This window comes from Papaver somniferum, unplaced genomic scaffold, assembly GCF_003573695.1.
Source record: "Papaver somniferum cultivar HN1 unplaced genomic scaffold, ASM357369v1 unplaced-scaffold_114, whole genome shotgun sequence".
In the NCBI taxonomy this organism is placed as follows: Eukaryota; Viridiplantae; Streptophyta; class Magnoliopsida; order Ranunculales; family Papaveraceae; genus Papaver; species Papaver somniferum.
Genome location: NW_020620381.1, coordinates 2,284,366 through 2,302,733, shown reverse-complemented (window position 1 = coordinate 2,302,733; position 18,368 = coordinate 2,284,366). Strand labels below are relative to the sequence as shown.

The window sequence follows — 18,368 nt, the reverse complement described above, 5'->3', positions numbered from 1 at the left end:
TCATTCGATCTAATCCCCACTTGTAACAGTTGATACTTACCACTGGGTCCACACTTCCTATGGCTTGGAAGATCTTGTGCCATCTATTAGTGTATTCCCTCGTGTTTTCCCTTGTATCCAATTGCCAGCGAAAAGAGCTTATCCATTCCGGTGTTAACAGCCTTGTTGTACATGTAAGTTCTTAAGAACTTTTCTGCGAGTTGATCGTAGGAGTGGACGGAGTCAGGCGGCAAATTATCAAACCAAGACAATGTCGATCCCTTAAGGCTTGATGGGAAGTATCTACAGAGTACGGCGTCGTTCTGACTCCATCTGGCTAGACACGGTTATAATACCGAATATGTGCAGCGGGATCACTGGATCTGTCATAGCATTCGAAGGTCGGGACAGGGCACTTCAGCGGAATAGGGGTGTTGGCCAGGCGATGAGTTAGGGGCGTGGAGTTAGCCTCTCTCATGACCTCTTCTAACCTTCCCCCCGCCTTGTCTAGTTTTTAACTGCCTGATCTTAGCCATCATTTCATCACACAGCTCTTCCATCGCGCGGTGGTGACCTAAGCTCTTCTGCTCGTGATAGTATGACTCTCCGTCATTATAATCCGGGTCGGATGCGCTACTTCCCCTAGTTGCGTCTTCATTAGCTGCTACGATGACTCTTCTGTCTCGATTAGGTTCTGGTGCCTTTGAATTTGCTTCATCAAGTTGTTGGTTGGTCTTCGTGCTTAGGGAAATCCGGTCTTTTAAATCTTAATTTTCTCTGGCCAGTAAAGCTACGGCATCTGCGTAAACCTGCTGGTTCTTCTTCAATTCTTCAAGCTCAGCCATCAATCGATGTGATTGGTTTGACCCCTGATTAGGAGTCCCAGCTCGTGCTACTACGGCCATGGTTCCCCCTTCTTCTACGGTTTGCACTAAAGGTGGTAGAGGTTCAGCTTCGATTGTTGGCATTTCCAAATCAGGCTGAGTTCCCATCTGCGGTGTTAGAGCCGCCGGCACAGTTTGGTTCTGATCGTTTGTTGATGGCATTCTGAAGGTGGGAGGGTGCGCGGGTTGATGTGTTCTGAATTCATCCACCCTTTCTTTTGGTTAATGAAATTGATTCGTAGCAAAAGTTTTGCTGGTTTCTGCAGCCTTCGGGGCTGCCACAGCCTTACTGTACTTTGTCGCCGCTGCTCTGAGAGTCGCGGCTGCAACGGAGTTAGCGTTCATAGGCGAAGTGATTTCCGCAGTATCCTGCCTCTGACTAGTCATATTGGCTTTGTCTCCTTTCTGCTTGCTTCGGGTGATGACCGGGGTTGTCCTTGGTGCTTCCTTTGACGAGGCTTTGGATTTTCCTGCTTCCTGTGTCTTTTCCATCAGGGGTCCTTTTGTTGCTTTCTTTCTGCACAAGGGAATTTCAAACAGCGAGAAACAGAAATGTCCGTGCGGATCGGGTTAGTTTGCGAAATACCTTACTCCAAGATGGGGAAAAATTGCCCGAGGGCCACAGAGAAAACTTTTAGGGAGGCTCATTTGATTAAAACATATGAGTTAAAATACATGGGTTGAAGTCTTGTAAAAAGTGCGGATTCATTGAAAATACGTGAAAACTGAAGATCCCTTGGAAGATGCATTTAGATCCTTTGAAAATGTACGAAAACCTACCGAAAAGACAGGTCCGTGTGAGATCTAAAAAAAATGTAAATCCATGGATCTAAGCAATAAATCTTTTAACCAGTTTAAACTGCTTCGATAGATACTGCCGGAGCTATCGAAGATAATGGGTGTGTTTTTGAATATAGTAAAGTTAACAAAAGATAAATACTGCTAGAGCTAATGAAGCAGAGCAATCATATGATAGTTTAAGATGAAATCACAGGATAAGATAAATCTTTTACCGGGACGAAGTCCCTGTTTCTAGCGCCAAATTGTGAACACGTAAATCACGAAGGCATCTATATGTTCACAAACAATGTTCGCATTCTACACATATTCTTGCACTGATGAGATAATTGCATTGAATCCTCGGCTCAAAACCTTCGGGTTTATCATAGCCTCATCTAATATCATCACCAGAGGCGTTCACAAAGAGGGAGATAAAGAAAACGAAGTATAAAAGTAAAACTCGTGGAGTATGAAATGAATGTAAAGTGCTGAAATATAAATAAGACTGGGATTTACGTGGTTCAGCATTAAGGCCTACATCCACGGGGTTGTCGTTTTCACTATGCATTTGATGATTACAGAGATAGTCGAATGACTCTAGAGTTTACATAGGTTTGCGAATTGTAAAAGGTAAACTTACACTCACAATTCTTCTCTCTCGACTTCTCTCTCAACCTCTCTCTTTTTTTCGATCCCCTTCTCTCGTTGTGGAGAGGGGGTATTTATAGGGTTAGAGTGTGGGACCCGTTTCTGAGGGCCGTTGGAACCTTATCTTCTTGTGCTTTGTGTCCATCACGCAGAGGTCTTCGTTCATTGCTTGATCACGCAGAGTCATCCTCGTTCGTTACACGGGTTGATCGACACGTACACTGCTCAGAGTGTTTAATGAGGGTAGTTGAGACGCATGCTCGTGTCAGACAAGTGTCTTCTTCCCCTGTCACGTCAATGTCAGTCAACCTTCTCTTCACCGTTGATCTTGTCTTCTTTTGGGGATGAGATAAAGTGACTCTTCGGGAGTTATTTGGTGCTCCACAGTACACCGTGCTTTTGGTACATCTTTTAACCTCTGCCCTTGGATTTGTTCGGGCAAAGATCCGACGTCGACGGGATGGGCTTCTTGGCTGTGGGCGTGTGTCATCATGTTTTGATGACTTGGTCCGCATGCTCTCCGCGTGTCTTCCTACATACACGTGTTTGATGATGAAATATGTACACACATTTTTAGGGTTTTTTCAATCTATAATCTCCTTTTTAACTCCATTGTCGTCTACAGAGGAAGCTAAACGCGGTGGTAGAAAAGGAAATGTCGTACTGGTGCCGGAGAAGGAGGATAATATGTGGTATTCTTAAAGGGTATTTTGGGAAGATCATAAAATACGTGGATAACCTGCCACGTTTGCACATGTGTTGACTTAGCTAACCGAGTAATGGATGGAAAAACTAACGATGGAAGGAAACTTTAATTTTCAATTTATTTGGAGAGGAAACGCTAATTAGCGATGTTATTAGCGATGTTGGGAGGGGAAGAAATGCAAAATAGCCCAAAATTATATGCGCTGCAATTTCTCTTTGAACACCAATAGGATCATGGCTTTCCAGAAGTCTTAAAGCTAAATTTTTGTAACAATGGTGATGAAACACTATAAAATAACGACCCAGTCTTCTTTCTTTATAGTCAACAAATTATTATATTTACATATAATTATTCGATATGTTCATGAATATACCTCTAAATACGTAGATTTTATTTCAAATATATCCAAATATTACAGAAAATATCCCCTCTTATAGTATCCAAAAGGTATCCTCCGTCATTTTCGTAATTTTAAAAGAAGATATTTTAAATGGAGTATCTGACACGTATGCACAAATATCCCTAAATACTCGATATTAATACGTTGTCGATACGGATACTCAGCAATTTTATAGCATTCATACTTCTTAGCTCTCGGTATCCAGAATTGCTAACTACGTTATATACCACCTCAGGCACCAACGTAGCCCCACGTATGAGTTTTATTATTGGCATTAATTTTTAAAACCGCATATTTCATTAGATGTTTCCCATTAGATGCCATTGATTCTTTATTGATGTAACTGCAAAGTAGGTAAGTGTGGTGGCTCATGGCTTCAATTGATTTTTCACTCGGGATGCTTACTTATTGCGCAAGGAAGTTCCATCAGTATAACCCTAATAATCAATACACTTGAACCTTTAGTTACATGTGAATGTAGACGTTCTGTTACCGAACCACGTAATACGTTTATGTCAATCTTTTACTTACATTCTTTGCACTTAATCTTTAGCTTCTGATATGAGTTTATAACTCGTTTTACTTATTGTTTTATCATTTCGTTTTATTGGTTATCATACTAAAAAAAAGTGGTACTTACATATGGAGGCATCTTTTTTTTTATTGACAAGCAAAACACTTAAACCACGTATTACAAACTTGAGACGTTTCCGTTGGGAGACTGAAATTGGTCACTCACAGACACACGCACGCTGAAATAAATGAAATCATTGAGAATTTTTATGAAGACCGCATCATGCATTCAAGAGCATCTGGTCAAAATGCCATACCCCTGCAATTCACCAATTGAAAATACTTTATTAAAAAAACCAATTTTACTCAGGAATTCAAGAGGTACTGAAACAATGATTTGAGTTCCAACTATTACCATATCCCTTGCAGCGGATCCTCCTCAACTGGGAAACAAATTCAGAGATTTTTTTAATAATTTCCACCTTCAAGAGAGAAATGGAAATAGACCATTAGTTATACCATTGGAAGTATTTTTCTTATAGATAAAAGAACTGAATAAGTGCCAGGAAATCCATGATTGGAAAATTGAAATACACAAGAAAACCAACTTCACCTGCTCAGTCAAGAAGGTGCTCTCAATAAATTCTGCCATTTGCACATCATTATTTTCATCTGCGACCTGTATTTTTTGTTTAGCAATGGTCATTGTCTCAGTAGAATCCCATGGAGAGTATATAATCAACATAAATCCAAAAAGCTTTGCATTTTATGTAATTTGAGCAAAAGCAACGGATGGCACTACAGGACAATCATAAAAACATTTGGTGATAATGCTAGCTAGTGGTCTTATATTAAAGAGAAAAGAGAAAAGAAAAGCCAAAACCAATACAAACTGAGAAGTCAGTGAAACAACAGAAACATCTCAAACAAATAACAACTTAGACCACTGAAACAAAACTGAAAAAGCTTAGGTATGCAGAAATAGCTCCCAGTTATGAATAAAATGGCTGCTATCTAGAGACTTAAACGTATTCATATCACAACTCCAAAGAACCAAATTCTTTATCGATCAAGAAAAAAAATCAATCACACGAAAGGAGACATTAAAGAGCAATGCATTCTTTATAGAGAAAATATAAAAACCTACTAAAAATAATAAGAGAAAATAAATATTACATTCCATTTTTGATTGAAAAAACAACCACTAAAAAGTTAATTAAAAATCCGCTGAATTCTTTGTCGATTAAGAAAAAGATTAAACCCCTTAATAAGTTAAAAGGGGAGCTCGCAGCTTTGGAGGGTCATGAACAACATTTAATGCTAATGTACAAACAAGGTAGAAGTTGAAAGAGTTAGAAGCTTACACCATGTAACTCGAAAAGCTTCATGTTTGTTGACTTCTCTAGAGACAATGCAAGTTCCATAGCTGAGTTAAGACATCGACCATATTCAGTACAAGAGATACAAATGACAATGATTAGATATGTTAAGCTAACGCACGTCTTAGAGAAAAGAACAACTATATGTCAGATAACTACTTATCAACAAATAATTTAAATGCAATTTAGTATTTATTTGAGTTTTACAAAAATAAATTTTTATTATGTGTTGTACTATTCCCGGACGGAGCCAGGAAATATTGTTTGGGAGGACAAATATATATTGGTATAGTAGTAATGCTGTAAAATAGACGGCCGAAGACGTAGGTTTTTTAGGTGTTGTTTCTACTTCGAATGGTGTCACACCAGATACGCTGTCATATGTTGAAATTAACAGGGATTTACTCAATAAATACTTTTGTAGATTTCTATAGATTTAAAAAGAGTCATGAAAAAAAACAACTTTCGGAGAGTCCTACAGAGTTGGAAAAATACTTGCACAGTTTTGTAGAGTTGGCCTAATTCCTATAGAGATTTGTAGAGTTCTAAAAAGTTGTGAAAACAAGATTGCTAGAGAATTGTATAACAACCAAACATGACAAATCCACAGATTTGTAGAGTTTTTAAAAATTTATCCTATCAAAAGCAATTCTTGAAAAACGTTGATTGCAAATTAAATTGAGCACCAAACATAATCTGAAACACTTTAGCCATTAATGGAAATTTTTATTTCAACAATAACAAAATAAAAAAAGTTTGATCGTATCATATGCATTTAGGATATATATATATGCATTTAGGATACCATTAAGAGAGAGAGAAATAGATCTAGAGTATAGGTGTAAGAGTTTGCATCAACTTGAAATAAAATAAAATAATATAAAAACAAATAAAAGATAATAAATGAAATTTTCAATTTTTGTAGAAGTCTCCCAAAATCTTTCATATTTTGCAAGACTTTCTCTAAGGCAAAAATACACATAAATGTCATTCAAAGTCTTAAAAATTGGTAAGTATGCTAAGTTTTTAAATTTTCTTGTTTATAATGAGTCACACAAACTTTGAGCGAGATTTTACAAGTATATAATGAGTAACATATACTTACAAGGAGTTTTATAAAGTACACAACCAGTAATTCAATACTTTGGAAATCTATTAAAGTCTCAGGAAATCACAAGAAGTATTTATTGAGTAAACCCCTGTAAGAATTGGACTTGATAATTTTTGATATCTTTCATTTCTTTTTATACGATAAATGACGTTACCAGCAGTTATTAAAGAAAAATGTAGAATTTATTTAAATCTTGTATAAGTCTGGTAATATCCGAAAACAATGAGAACAAATCTATAAATACTTCAAAATTTTAAACCTAATATAATAATTATGAAAAACTTAATATGTAATTAAAAAATTCTAGGGGGGACAACTGTCCCCACTGGACTTAGCGTAGCTCCGTCAGCGTAAAAATGAAGTAGTTGGAGGTTAAAATTTTAACGTGTTGGGCTAAGTCACATACTGCACTGGGTTTTGCTCAAATTTTAACGTGTTGTGTTAGGTTGTGCGGGGGCCGACACAGCTAAACTTACACCTGTCATCCCAACCATGGCTTAAGCCTAGTGTAACTATGGACGAACAGGAAATACAAGCACGTGTACATGACTGTGATTGAAAGTCTCAACAAACAGTTTTACCGTTTATAAAAGTTGCACAGCAATTTCATAAACATTACCAAACATTTGACATGAGACACAAACAAATACGAATTCGACGAGAAAGATCGGGGACTTACAGTACAAAGCTTCTCCTTTCTCGGAATGATAGAGTTCAGACTCAGGCATTAGCATCATATCTAGCTTGACTCTACCCCCTCTTTTATTCTAACAATTAGTAGAACAAGATCATCAAATATCAAAACCGAACTCGTAAAACAGAGTAATTCAACCCAAGTAATTAAACAAACACCTGATATTTCATAAGTAGCTCAGCACGTTCCCTTTTCTCCACCATAGCTTCCCTAAAGAACCTAAAATCAGAAAAACAAAAATTAAACCAGATTCAACAAAATCACAAAAATCGAAATTCTCTCAAGGGTTTTCAGACAGCAAACTACTTAGCAAATCCTTCCAGAGCAACATAATCCCGGTCAAAGTACGCGTAAGCCGAATGATACACATACGATAAATTGTATTCCCAACTGATTCAATCAAACAACAATTTAGCATCAAAAAATGAAAAGAAAAATAAAACTCAATCAAAGATTTTCTGAAAGAAAAAATATTAAAAAAGATCAACGAAATGAGTTGAAATCAGTCTGAAGTTAGAGGAAATTACTTGATCTGGTCATTAATGGCAGCTTCACAAGCATTTGAAAACTTATGGCGAGCAAGAGATTGTTGAGAAAGAGCTGATAATAACTGAAGTTCTTTCTTAATTTCTTCAAACGGTTTAAAAACAACAGCAGTAGTTCCTGGACTAAGATTATTATTTGATTCATTCTTCAATACACTCACCACAAATCCATCAGTTCTTCTCTGTGATGATGAGAAACTCACAGAAGACGAAGAAGAAGAAGGGAATTGATTCACATTATCAGCTACTGCTGTTGATAGAAATAACGCTGTGGATGGAGATGATGCTCTCAGGAGCATGGTCGCGGTAGTTGTGCTGGTGGCTGTGGTGGTGATACTGTGAAGATTGTGTGGTGAGGAATGGGGGAATATCTTAGGAAAAGAAGATTTTATTTAGAGGGCATAATATACTTCGACGGGCTGGTGCCGCTGGTCCTTGAGAGCACTTCTGTGGATATCATTTGAAAAATGACAAACGTGGGCGTAACATTTTTGGAATTTATCTGCTGGATTTGTTGGGGGTGGTGAATTTGGAATTTGCAATTTGAAAATTTGAAACTTAACCTCTATATGGACAAATATAAAAATTTGGCTAATAGTATGGAATTCATTTTATCCTCATTTTGACTGGGCAACTGTGTTATGAATAGTCTTTTTTGTCCTTCGACAGAATCTATGCTTTCAGGTTTAGGGTTTAAGGCTTAGGGATCAGGATTTGGGGTTCAGGTGGTGGCGTTGGCGGTGGTGGTGGCAGTAGTGGTAGTGGTAGTGGTGGCGGTGGTGTTGTTGTTGGTGGCAGTGGTGATAGTGGCGTTGGTGGTGGTGGCGACGGTGTTGGTGGTGGTGGTGGTTGTGGTGGAGGAGGCGGTAGCGGTGGGGTGGTGGTGGTGGTGTTGATGAGGCGTTAGCGGGGGCGGTGGTGTTGGTGTTGGTTGTTCTAGTAGTAGTGGTGGTGGCGATGGTGGGGATGGTGGTGGTAATGGTGGCGGTGGTGGTGGCAGCGGTGGTGGTTGGTAGTTGTTCGTTTGGTAGTGGCGACCGTCCAAAACAGTCCCCTTATGTCAGCTTATTTTTCATAAGGGTATAAATGCCATCTTTTCATACGTGCGGAACCACATACATGCTAATTTGACCACCTAACCATCTCTAACGGCAAAAGTAACGGTTGGGACATTTTGATAAGATTTTGGGGCATTTTAATCTTTTCCCTAACGTCAGGGACATTTTCACAACCATGGGGTCGATTTTGGGGTATTTTGCTACTTATAAATGTTTGATGCGCTACATGGGGTTCCAAATTCGGATTTCTGATGGTAATTTTTACCTATTGATGAATTTGACATGGACGGTTATTTTTTTATCTATTGTTGGTAAAATAGATGTTTCACACAAAATGTGTTCGTTTGGAACGACTTATCTCTAGTGTTCTCGTGCTTCCTTTGCCTTAAATGGTTTGTCTTGGTTCATGTACTTATCTATCGAGAAGGTATCCGTTATTGTCTCTAGAAATTGTGAAACCATCCTAGCATATTATGAAGGAGAGGACTCATCCCCGTGGCTATGCAGACAGCAAGATTGTGAAAGCGGGGAATCCCCCTGTAGCCATGTAGCCTGAGAAGGGATGTGGATATATCTTCCTTAATGGTCACGAGTGCGTAATTCCATTGACTCAATCAGTCAATCCTTTGTACCAAAAATGAACGCGACACGGAATATGTCAAGATTTTTCTCCTGTCTTTATGCAGGTTGTCTAGGAAGGCGAGCCAGCGTAAAAACTTAGCCATACTTTTATGAGATAAAATCTTTATGAGATAGTATCTTTAGCCATACCCCGACTTGATCGAGACAAAAGGGCTTTCGGTTTTCGGTAGAATCAGCTTGCCCCCTTGTGATATAATCAGTCCTCCTATCCGCTTCAGTTTTTTTGGCTGGTTCCTCATGAGGCTCGTTGGTAGACTAGCACAGCAACCTGTTCAACGAATCTAGTAATATGTTGTTGGAGCTTATCTCGCTAGGCTTAAAACTAGTTTCTTTTAATAATACTTCTTATGTAATTAAAATTGATTTGAAAATAAAAACTGTAATATAGGTTTTGACGTGTTTCACATTTTTTTTTATAATTTATTTTTATTCTGAAATCTGACAAAAAGACACAAATATTAGAAATAATATTGAATAATACTGGAGGAAGTTGTACTTATAGGTTCTTTTTGTATTAGAGGTCAATCCTTTATGCAGAACGGAATAAAGAATTTGCTAGTAAAAGCAGATTAAATAGTTTAGAAAACTCAATATTGATTGATAATAATGTATTTTTAATATATAAAACTTGTCTCATTTTTAAATAACTCTAAGACCCAAACTTGGAAAATAAGAAATCCCTAAAATAAATAATATTCTAGAATTAAATAACTTCTTAAAATAAATAAATTCTAAAACTAAGAAATACGTGCTCTAAATTAATTAAACTTTAGAAATAATAAGAAAATATTAATCCCGAATGTAATGGATGTCCTACATCAGGCCCGCCATCTTGAAAAGAATTCGTCTCGAAATAACAAATTACTGGAAAACATGTATCATTGTTTTACATCATGCCCGCAATCTTGAAAAGAAGTCGTCTTCGAATTTACCAAATACTGTAAGAGACCCGTCCAACAAATAATATACTTTGAGTAAGTTGACGACCATAGAATAGAACACCATAAAATTGATTTTTGAATACAAAAATTGATGTCGATGTTGGTGACAATTGGAGTATCCTTCGTCATAATTTTCTCGGAGTATGTTTGACCGACATAAATCTTTATGGCTAGTTTTTGATTTTTAATAACATCAACGATTGATACATCAACTTGATTACTTTTCGAAACCTGCAAAGAAGGTATTGATGGTGAATCTATTATTGGCGAAAAGAATATGCGTGTAGGAACCTATATTGTTAGAGGAGTAACCTCATAAAGTGTACGGAGCTGTGACCAATCCAATTGGTCTAACCTAATCTACAATTTTATTGGTCGATGATAATTTTTTCTTTTTCTTTTGTAATTCCACAATTTCACCTAGTACGTCCTCAAAATTAAACATGATAATTTTGGCAAAGTTATTGTAACTATTATAGGCATTAGCTTAGCCGGGAGATCGAAGAAGCTATCTAACGTGAACGGTTATATATTGGATGGGCTTAAGTGATGGTTGGGCTTGGTGGGCTTGGTTTGGTAGTTTGGAAAAAGAATTAAAGACGTGGATGGACGGACAGCAGTGTTGAGATTTGAGAAGTGGGAAGAGGTGAGATGGAAAAATAGGAGCCACAGACGATTTATTTTTTTTTTAATCTTTTTTTGGGTAAAAATAAATAAAAGGATAGTTGATAATTGGGTTCAGAAGAAGAGATGCCGATATCTCGATGGTTAGAGAATAAACGAAAGGGTAAAGAAAAATTAGATGAAAAGGGTAAGAGGACTGGAAGCCAAAGCCTTAGATATGCAGAACCAAAACGTGAATAAAAAATTTGATAAAAGTAGATTGAATAGTTAACAAACTTAATATTGATTGATAATAATATATTTTCAATACATAAAACTTGTTTCTTATTTAAATAACTTTAAAACTCAAACTTGAAAAATAAGAAATCTCTAAAACAAATAATGTTATAGAATTAAATACCTTCTTAGAATAAATAAATTCTAAAACTAAGAAATACCTGCTCTAAATTAATTATATTCTAGAAATAATAAGAAAAATGCTAATCCCAAACCTAACGGATATCTTATATTAATCCTACTTCACCATTGCCAACCAATAGGCGACATAGAGGAAGAACCACTACACCTTGGAATCAAAAAAAAAAAAAGAACTTTGTTATAAATTATCCCTTTCCAGGTTTATATGGAGTAACTGCTTTCCAAGGACGTCATTACATATTCCTGAAACATTATTCAACTTTGAATTCAAAAGCTTTACAATGCGATAAATTCTTTTGATATGGGATTTTTTTGAATGCTTTACGGCTGTGTTGAAAACATGTTTTCGTGAGTCTATGTTTCGTAGAATTATGAGATACTTAGATAAAAATTTCAGTATATTAGACAGGAGAACACATTCTTTAACATAGCATGAAGATAAATCCATTTGGAGGGCGTATTTACGTCTTACCTTAGCAATGGATATAAATGTTACTAATAGTAGACAAATGTGATTACAATTCGGAAAGTTTTTCTTTCATATATGGGAGTCTAAATTTGTTCACACTCCTCTAACGAGGGTATATTTCACATATTCTTCTAATTGGTTGATTATTTAACTGATGACCCGTTATTTTTTATGTTTAGAATCACGACCCTCGTTACATAATTCCCTAAATTTAATTAGGGTAGAGATTGAAATGTGAAATATATACTCGTTAAGGAGTATGCATAAATTCGCACTCAAAAAAAAAAAGCCTTTCCATAATGATAATTAGAATATTTGTAATAATTACTCTATTGTTACAATTTACGGTACTAGCATATATAATAGTAGAGGGTATAAATCGATGTCCTATTTACACAGACCACTGGGAATTAGAAAAGAGAAATGGAAAGGATAAAGGGAGTTTCTTATTTCTATTCATTTCTCAAGTTTTTCTGTACATTAAAGTGAAGAACCGAGTGACTATTTATAGTCACCAACATTAAGTCGGTAGAATGACATGTGCCATTGTTAAGGCATATTCAAAATTCTTAATGGCTAAGAAATACAAGGATGATCCTTATCTAAGAGGTAAAATGGATCCTATGGATTGTTCTCGATGATGGTGGGCCACCCATAAGTCATCCCTACGTAACACTCCCCCTTGGACCACCATTTTAAGGATACTGTCTTGTTAAGGTTTTGCGGTAAAATCCGATGTAACAAAACCCGAGCGAATTTGTTGCCTCGTCAAAACCTTGCCAGAAAAATCTAACTGGGACAAAAACTGGTCGAAGGAAAAAGGAGTACAACATCGGTAGCTTTAAAGTGATGATGGTAGTCACACATTTTCTCCAGTCGTCGAAACCTTATCAGGAAAACCATTTAGGAAAAAACCTGAGCTTAGAATGAGGGTGGTCGCCTCCACAGAATATTTTCTTTGACAAGATTTACGCCAGGAAAACCACTTGGGATAAAACCTTAGCGCCGAGAAATACTTCCACCATCAAAAATTGCGTTAGGAAAACCACTTGGGACAAAACCTGAACGCCTGCGTCAGGAAAACCACTTGGGGACAAAACCTGAACGCTTGTGCCAGGAAAACCGCTTGGGACAAAACCTGACCACCAAAATTCAGAATACTGCCGACATCGAAGAGCATGTTTCCTCGTTAAAAACCTCGTCTGGAAAACCATGTGGGACAAAACCAGACCAAAGGAAAAGATTACAACGGACGTCGCCAAATGACAGTGCTGGATACGCATATGCTGCCTCGTTAAAACCTTGACAAGAAAAACCCATTGGGACAAAACCTTAGTGAAGGAAAAAGAGTACGTACAACGCGTTTAAGTCCAGCCAAATATTCTACGAGTTTACTCCTCCTGAAGCATGACATCTTAAAGCGGTTGGTGGTACAAATATTATATGGCCTTCAGAAAACTACTTTACCATTTGCAGTTTATGGAGGATTGACTGCAAGTCTTGCGCCGAGTGTACCACTAGAAATGTACACCTCGCACTTAAATCCTCCATCATTGCACACCAAATTCAGTTTTCCGCTTTAACCTCAGGCATAACAATGAAATGCTTTTTGTAAACTCATAAATACTGTAGAATCAATTTCCGCCTTTAAAAGTGTAACCTACAAATCAAAAGTTAGAACAACAACAAGATAATGCATGCATTATATTCGTGTATGGTACTTCTGGACCATAAATTCAACGTACGTATCAGATAGATCGATCACTTGCCTCTTTTGGGAATCACATAGTAATAGTGCTAATTTAGTAGCACAACAAGTATCATGAGTACCAAAAATTAGATACTTTAGTTTGTGCTGGCATACTCTCGAGCTTCTGGCCGAGAAATATTTTAATTTCAACGAGATCTCAAAATTTAGTTCAAGCGTGGATTTTAGCGCTATTAAGTGCTCGTTAAGAGGCCAAGGATGATATCATCAACTTATCTGGAATTTAGTCATTCTTCAACAACTTAAAACAAACAAAGGATTGTTCACAAAATTCTCCACTTCTAACTGGTGATTATGACTTGATTTCAAGCCTGAAAAAGTTCAAAACGTCAGGTGGCTGCCTGAGTTGAAAATTCGAATCCTTCAGGGATTCATTACATTCACTAGTCATAATAAGATGTAATATGATTCCTTCATGGACTACCACCCATTCACTAGTCATAATAAGATGTAATATGATTCCTTCATGGACTACCACGCTAAGGTACATCTATATTAGGAGAATGTTGTTCGTTTTACAGAGTCAATCCTGGGGGGTTCAGCAGGAAAAACCCTTAAATCGCACCTTGAGCGATTATATTACTTTCTCTGCGCTTCATCTCAAACAACAACCTGTAATATTCAGGCCTCACAATTTTACGGTGTGAGTCGGATCTGATCTTTTGCGCTTTTTGGAGAGAATCCTTCCTCTACCTTATTTTGAGGGGAATAGACTATATGCCTACCAATCACGATGTCGATGTTCCTCTGCAGAGGGGTACATATACCATTGTAAATATATAATCGACAATTATATAGATCCCATATATTTCTCTAATGCATGCATACTTAATGAAAGTTTCACAGACTGGTACCAGCGCCACTTCAAGGGCATTATCATCCCCTCATCTTTAATGAGGTATATACTTAGAGAGTGTGGATCATATTCCGATAGTCTCCACGAGCACTATCTGTAGTATCTTCAAGAGCACTACATATTATAAGAGTGGTTGGAATCTATTTTACAAGGCATATATGAGGCAGTCATCTGTGCGTCAAACGTGTCTTAACACACGACTTGGTTACTGCGAGATGCATGATTTACCTGCTGTGACAACTTCTTGTGTCTGCATTCTCAAGCAAGTGACGAACAATAATTTCCCGGAGCTACTGCAGTTATCATGAGTAATCTCCAACACCTCAATTACATCCAATATCTTGGTATGAGAAAAAACAAATGAGATGTCTCACGCCAGTTCTAGCGGCAACCAAACTTTGTTTGATCAGGATAATTACTTAATCAGATAACCTGTTGAATGTCGATATTGCTTACTGCAACCTTTATGTGGTGCCTGTCATCTCCATGACTTCAAGGGAAAAGTCCTTAAATTTGTCGACATAATTCGTGCCATCTTCAGGTGGCAGTCTTTCTCCCCCTGGTTTAGTCGGGAAAAACCCTTTTAGGTTATCATAATTTGCACCATCCTTTTATGGTGACGTTTCTCCCCCTGACTAAAGTGGGAGGACCTTAAAGGTTATCAACCCTACTCTTGCCAAACTCTGGTGGCGGGTTGTCATGCCAACTTCTGGTGGCATTTTAGTTTTCCTGATCATGGCGGAAACATTACTATCTCATTTCAGGAAACTTCTGGTTCCATAATTGCCTGATTTTTAAAGGCAATTCTGCTCATGATAGCTTTTGGGTTTTAATTTAACTACACAAAAAGTACCCAAAAACCGCTGCAGGCTTGAAAAGAGATGAGACATTTCACGTCGTTCCCTTTTGACGGCGGGAATACAGTCTCATCTTCAATAAGACATTACCAGGACATGGTTTTAAATGTCTTATGAACTGAAACCAACATGTATATTTAGGTGACGCCACAGATTAAACACGTAAATACGAAATATAAGGTTGCTTTCCAAAATAATATTGATGGTAATCAGTTGGTCGAGCAATCAACTAAAGATGCTTAAATAGAAAACTCAACTATGCCGTGTTGAGTACGCACATGTGCTATTTAGTGCTCGACATGATACCAACTGGAGGCAAAGAATCAAATGCCTGTAAATTTACCACCAAAATAAATGGACTTAAGTGGAAAGTCTAAAAATGGATATGCAACCACAAGATTTGCACAAACAGATTGGCAAAATCTAACATTACGTATTAATATAACAAGAGAGTAGATGTGTCTATCAATACGATAAAGTATTGAAATAATTGTCCATACTGTAGGGTGAATAAGTCCTGCATATGCCACCTTGAATCCTTTCTAGGGATTAATGTTGGTGATTCAGCAACGGGTCACCATAATGTTAATGATAATGCAATTTAACAACTAATTGTCTCAGGGACCAATAACACAATTTACATCCTTATCTAATAGAAGCTTCAGGTTCTGTAAAGGATGTCCATGAGCATTTTGAATCGTCTACTCATCTTGGTAGAACTTTGGTGTCCATACTGGTCATGTCTGAGCATGAATAATTCAAGGGTCATTAAACTTCTGGCTAATGACAACGTGGAATTCGACTGTTCGAATTCTCCTATGGCACACCCCATAATAGAGAGCCTCGTGCTTCTGGCACAAAAACAAATGAAGTAACAAAATACTTCATAAAAATGCTCGTTTGTCGTTTCAAGGTGGTAACGCCATATATTCTCAAAAACTCAACAGATTCTTCAGGGATCCGGAATATTATAAGGCGTTAATAAAGATGACTGTTATACCACCAAAATGATACACACTCTTCCGGAGCCATCTATCATATTATTCGAACCCGAAATGGTATTTCACATTTCCCAAAACCTCTACAAGGTTACAGAAATGGTTCGAAAAATTTATGTTTGTTGTTCCCTTGTTTAGGGACAAATATCTTTATCGTCTATTTAAAATGGATAGATTACTTCAAGAATCCATTACTTACAAAACAAGAAAATAAAATAAATAAAACTCAAAACAAAGATAACATAAGTAAAAATATGGTATCAACATAATGAATTTCCATTTTCGTTCCTCGGGGGTCGACGGAATATTAATTTACAAGTGTCCAGATGGATACACGCTTTATAGGAAAATTCCTCAATATCAGTCGCAGGTCACTTCAGGGACCGCTGATAGAAACCGGATAGCACTTTGTAACGGGTCACTTCTGGGACCGACCGGCTAGCGGAGCGAGCCTTTTGTACCCATACGATGTCACACAATATTCCAGCTTCTGATGGAATTATTTCAAATTTCTGGAGATTATTAAAGCCGAGAAAATCAAATTTATGATATCCCCAAAGAGGAGACAATTTCTCGCTCAACCGTCAACTGATATTAACCGTTGGTACCACAATAAATAAAAAGAGAATTATTAAAATTCGACAAACTACAGTTCTCACCGATTCCTGTCTTGCCCGTGACCCTGCTTATGCTTGCCAAAAGCACAAATATCTTTTTGGCATATACTGTTTAATCGATCACCAAAATGATAACGCGTTTTGATCCACTAAGATCCTGGTCACACAAAATATCAATTAGTGGAGATTATACGTACAATACAAATTAAAATAAGTGTACATAAAATCGGAAAAGAAAGCTTAGCCATCATATTTGTGCCGCCAACTTCACAATATTTAGTGAAGTTCAATGTCTGTCCTTGTTTAATCAACAAGAGCACACGTCCATGGTTTATATTTCTCCACCATGGCATTTCGGGAAGCAGCTTTCATTTGTATTGCTATTAAATCATCCGATCATGGTTGAAGAGCTACTTTCGTGCTGAGCTACTCGTTATATACGTGGCGGCATGTCTGGCGTGTATCTTATTATGAGCCGTTGGTCGGGAAATGACCTAAAAAGGATGATATTTCTGGCACGCACTGTCTCAACAAATTTTTTTCAAAAGTGACAATTTCCACTTTCGGTAACTGTCTTATACCTTTTTCACCCTCCATAACAGACTTTTTGCAATGACTTTGCTCAAACGAGGACCAACATAACATTGACTAGTTGCCTGCTTACTGGTTACCAGTCATGTACGGGGTACATTCCTACTGAACACTCCAAAATATACCATTGACCGTGTGGTCTTGACCAGTAAAATTGTTCTTACCACATTTTTATGCAGTCATATACAACATCAATTCAGAGATATATATGGTGTTTTACGGTCATATTTTACGGTTTTAGGTCAAATTTTTTTTATTTTGGAATATTTGAGAATTATGGGGAGATACACGGAATATCACATTTTTTCAAGTCCTTTTACATCAAAAATCTCTCCCATTATGTATATACTTTCATCTACAATTAAGATATATTCTTCTGTTAAGTTTCTTTTTTTATTCATAATCAAACCATTAGTATTTCATTCCAAATAAGAAACGTTTAAATGCTGGTTTTAAAGGAAAAAAAAAACATAAGCATGAAACAGATACAATGATAGATGCAAAACGCAAATAATTAAATCGCATAGAGAAAGAGCGATCCAAAACCGGTAGCACCCAAATCTTGTATGTAGAGATTGAGAAGGAATGGTATTTGAAATCATAGTTCGACCATTTTGATTGATTTTCTTCTTGAAAATAGATACTCCTATGAGAGAGGAGTGATTTGCCCAAAAACTCATGCTTAGCAAGAATCCCGGAAATCCTAAATTTATTATTATGTTGAATAATTTGATATTGCCTCCGTCAAATCGTCGATGTACTTGTATCCAACAAACCAACTCACGAACAAATCTTTTGAATGAAAACACTATTAAAAAAAATCACCGTAATAGCAAAAAACTAATCTCCTTAATAGCGAAAAAAAGAATCGCTCTAATAGCGAAGAAATTT

At 37.0% G+C, this 18,368-nt stretch overlaps 1 protein-coding gene across 1 annotated transcript; it reads right to left on the bottom strand.

Annotated features, from left to right (window-relative positions):
* Positions 1-3,945: 3,945 nt before the first annotated feature.
* On the bottom strand, positions 3,946-8,067 carry LOC113328900 (ferritin-3, chloroplastic-like). The gene is made up of 8 exons (XM_026575889.1): positions 7,622-8,067; positions 7,401-7,484; positions 7,253-7,313; positions 7,080-7,167; positions 5,275-5,336; positions 4,524-4,589; positions 4,326-4,392; positions 3,946-4,229 (listed from the first exon to the last, which is right to left on the bottom strand). The coding sequence occupies exons 1-8, from the start codon at positions 7,936-7,938 to the stop codon at positions 4,192-4,194; spliced, it is 783 nt and encodes a 260-aa protein (XP_026431674.1). The 5' UTR covers positions 7,939-8,067; the 3' UTR covers positions 3,946-4,191.
* Between the last annotated feature and the right edge of the window lie 10,301 nt (positions 8,068-18,368).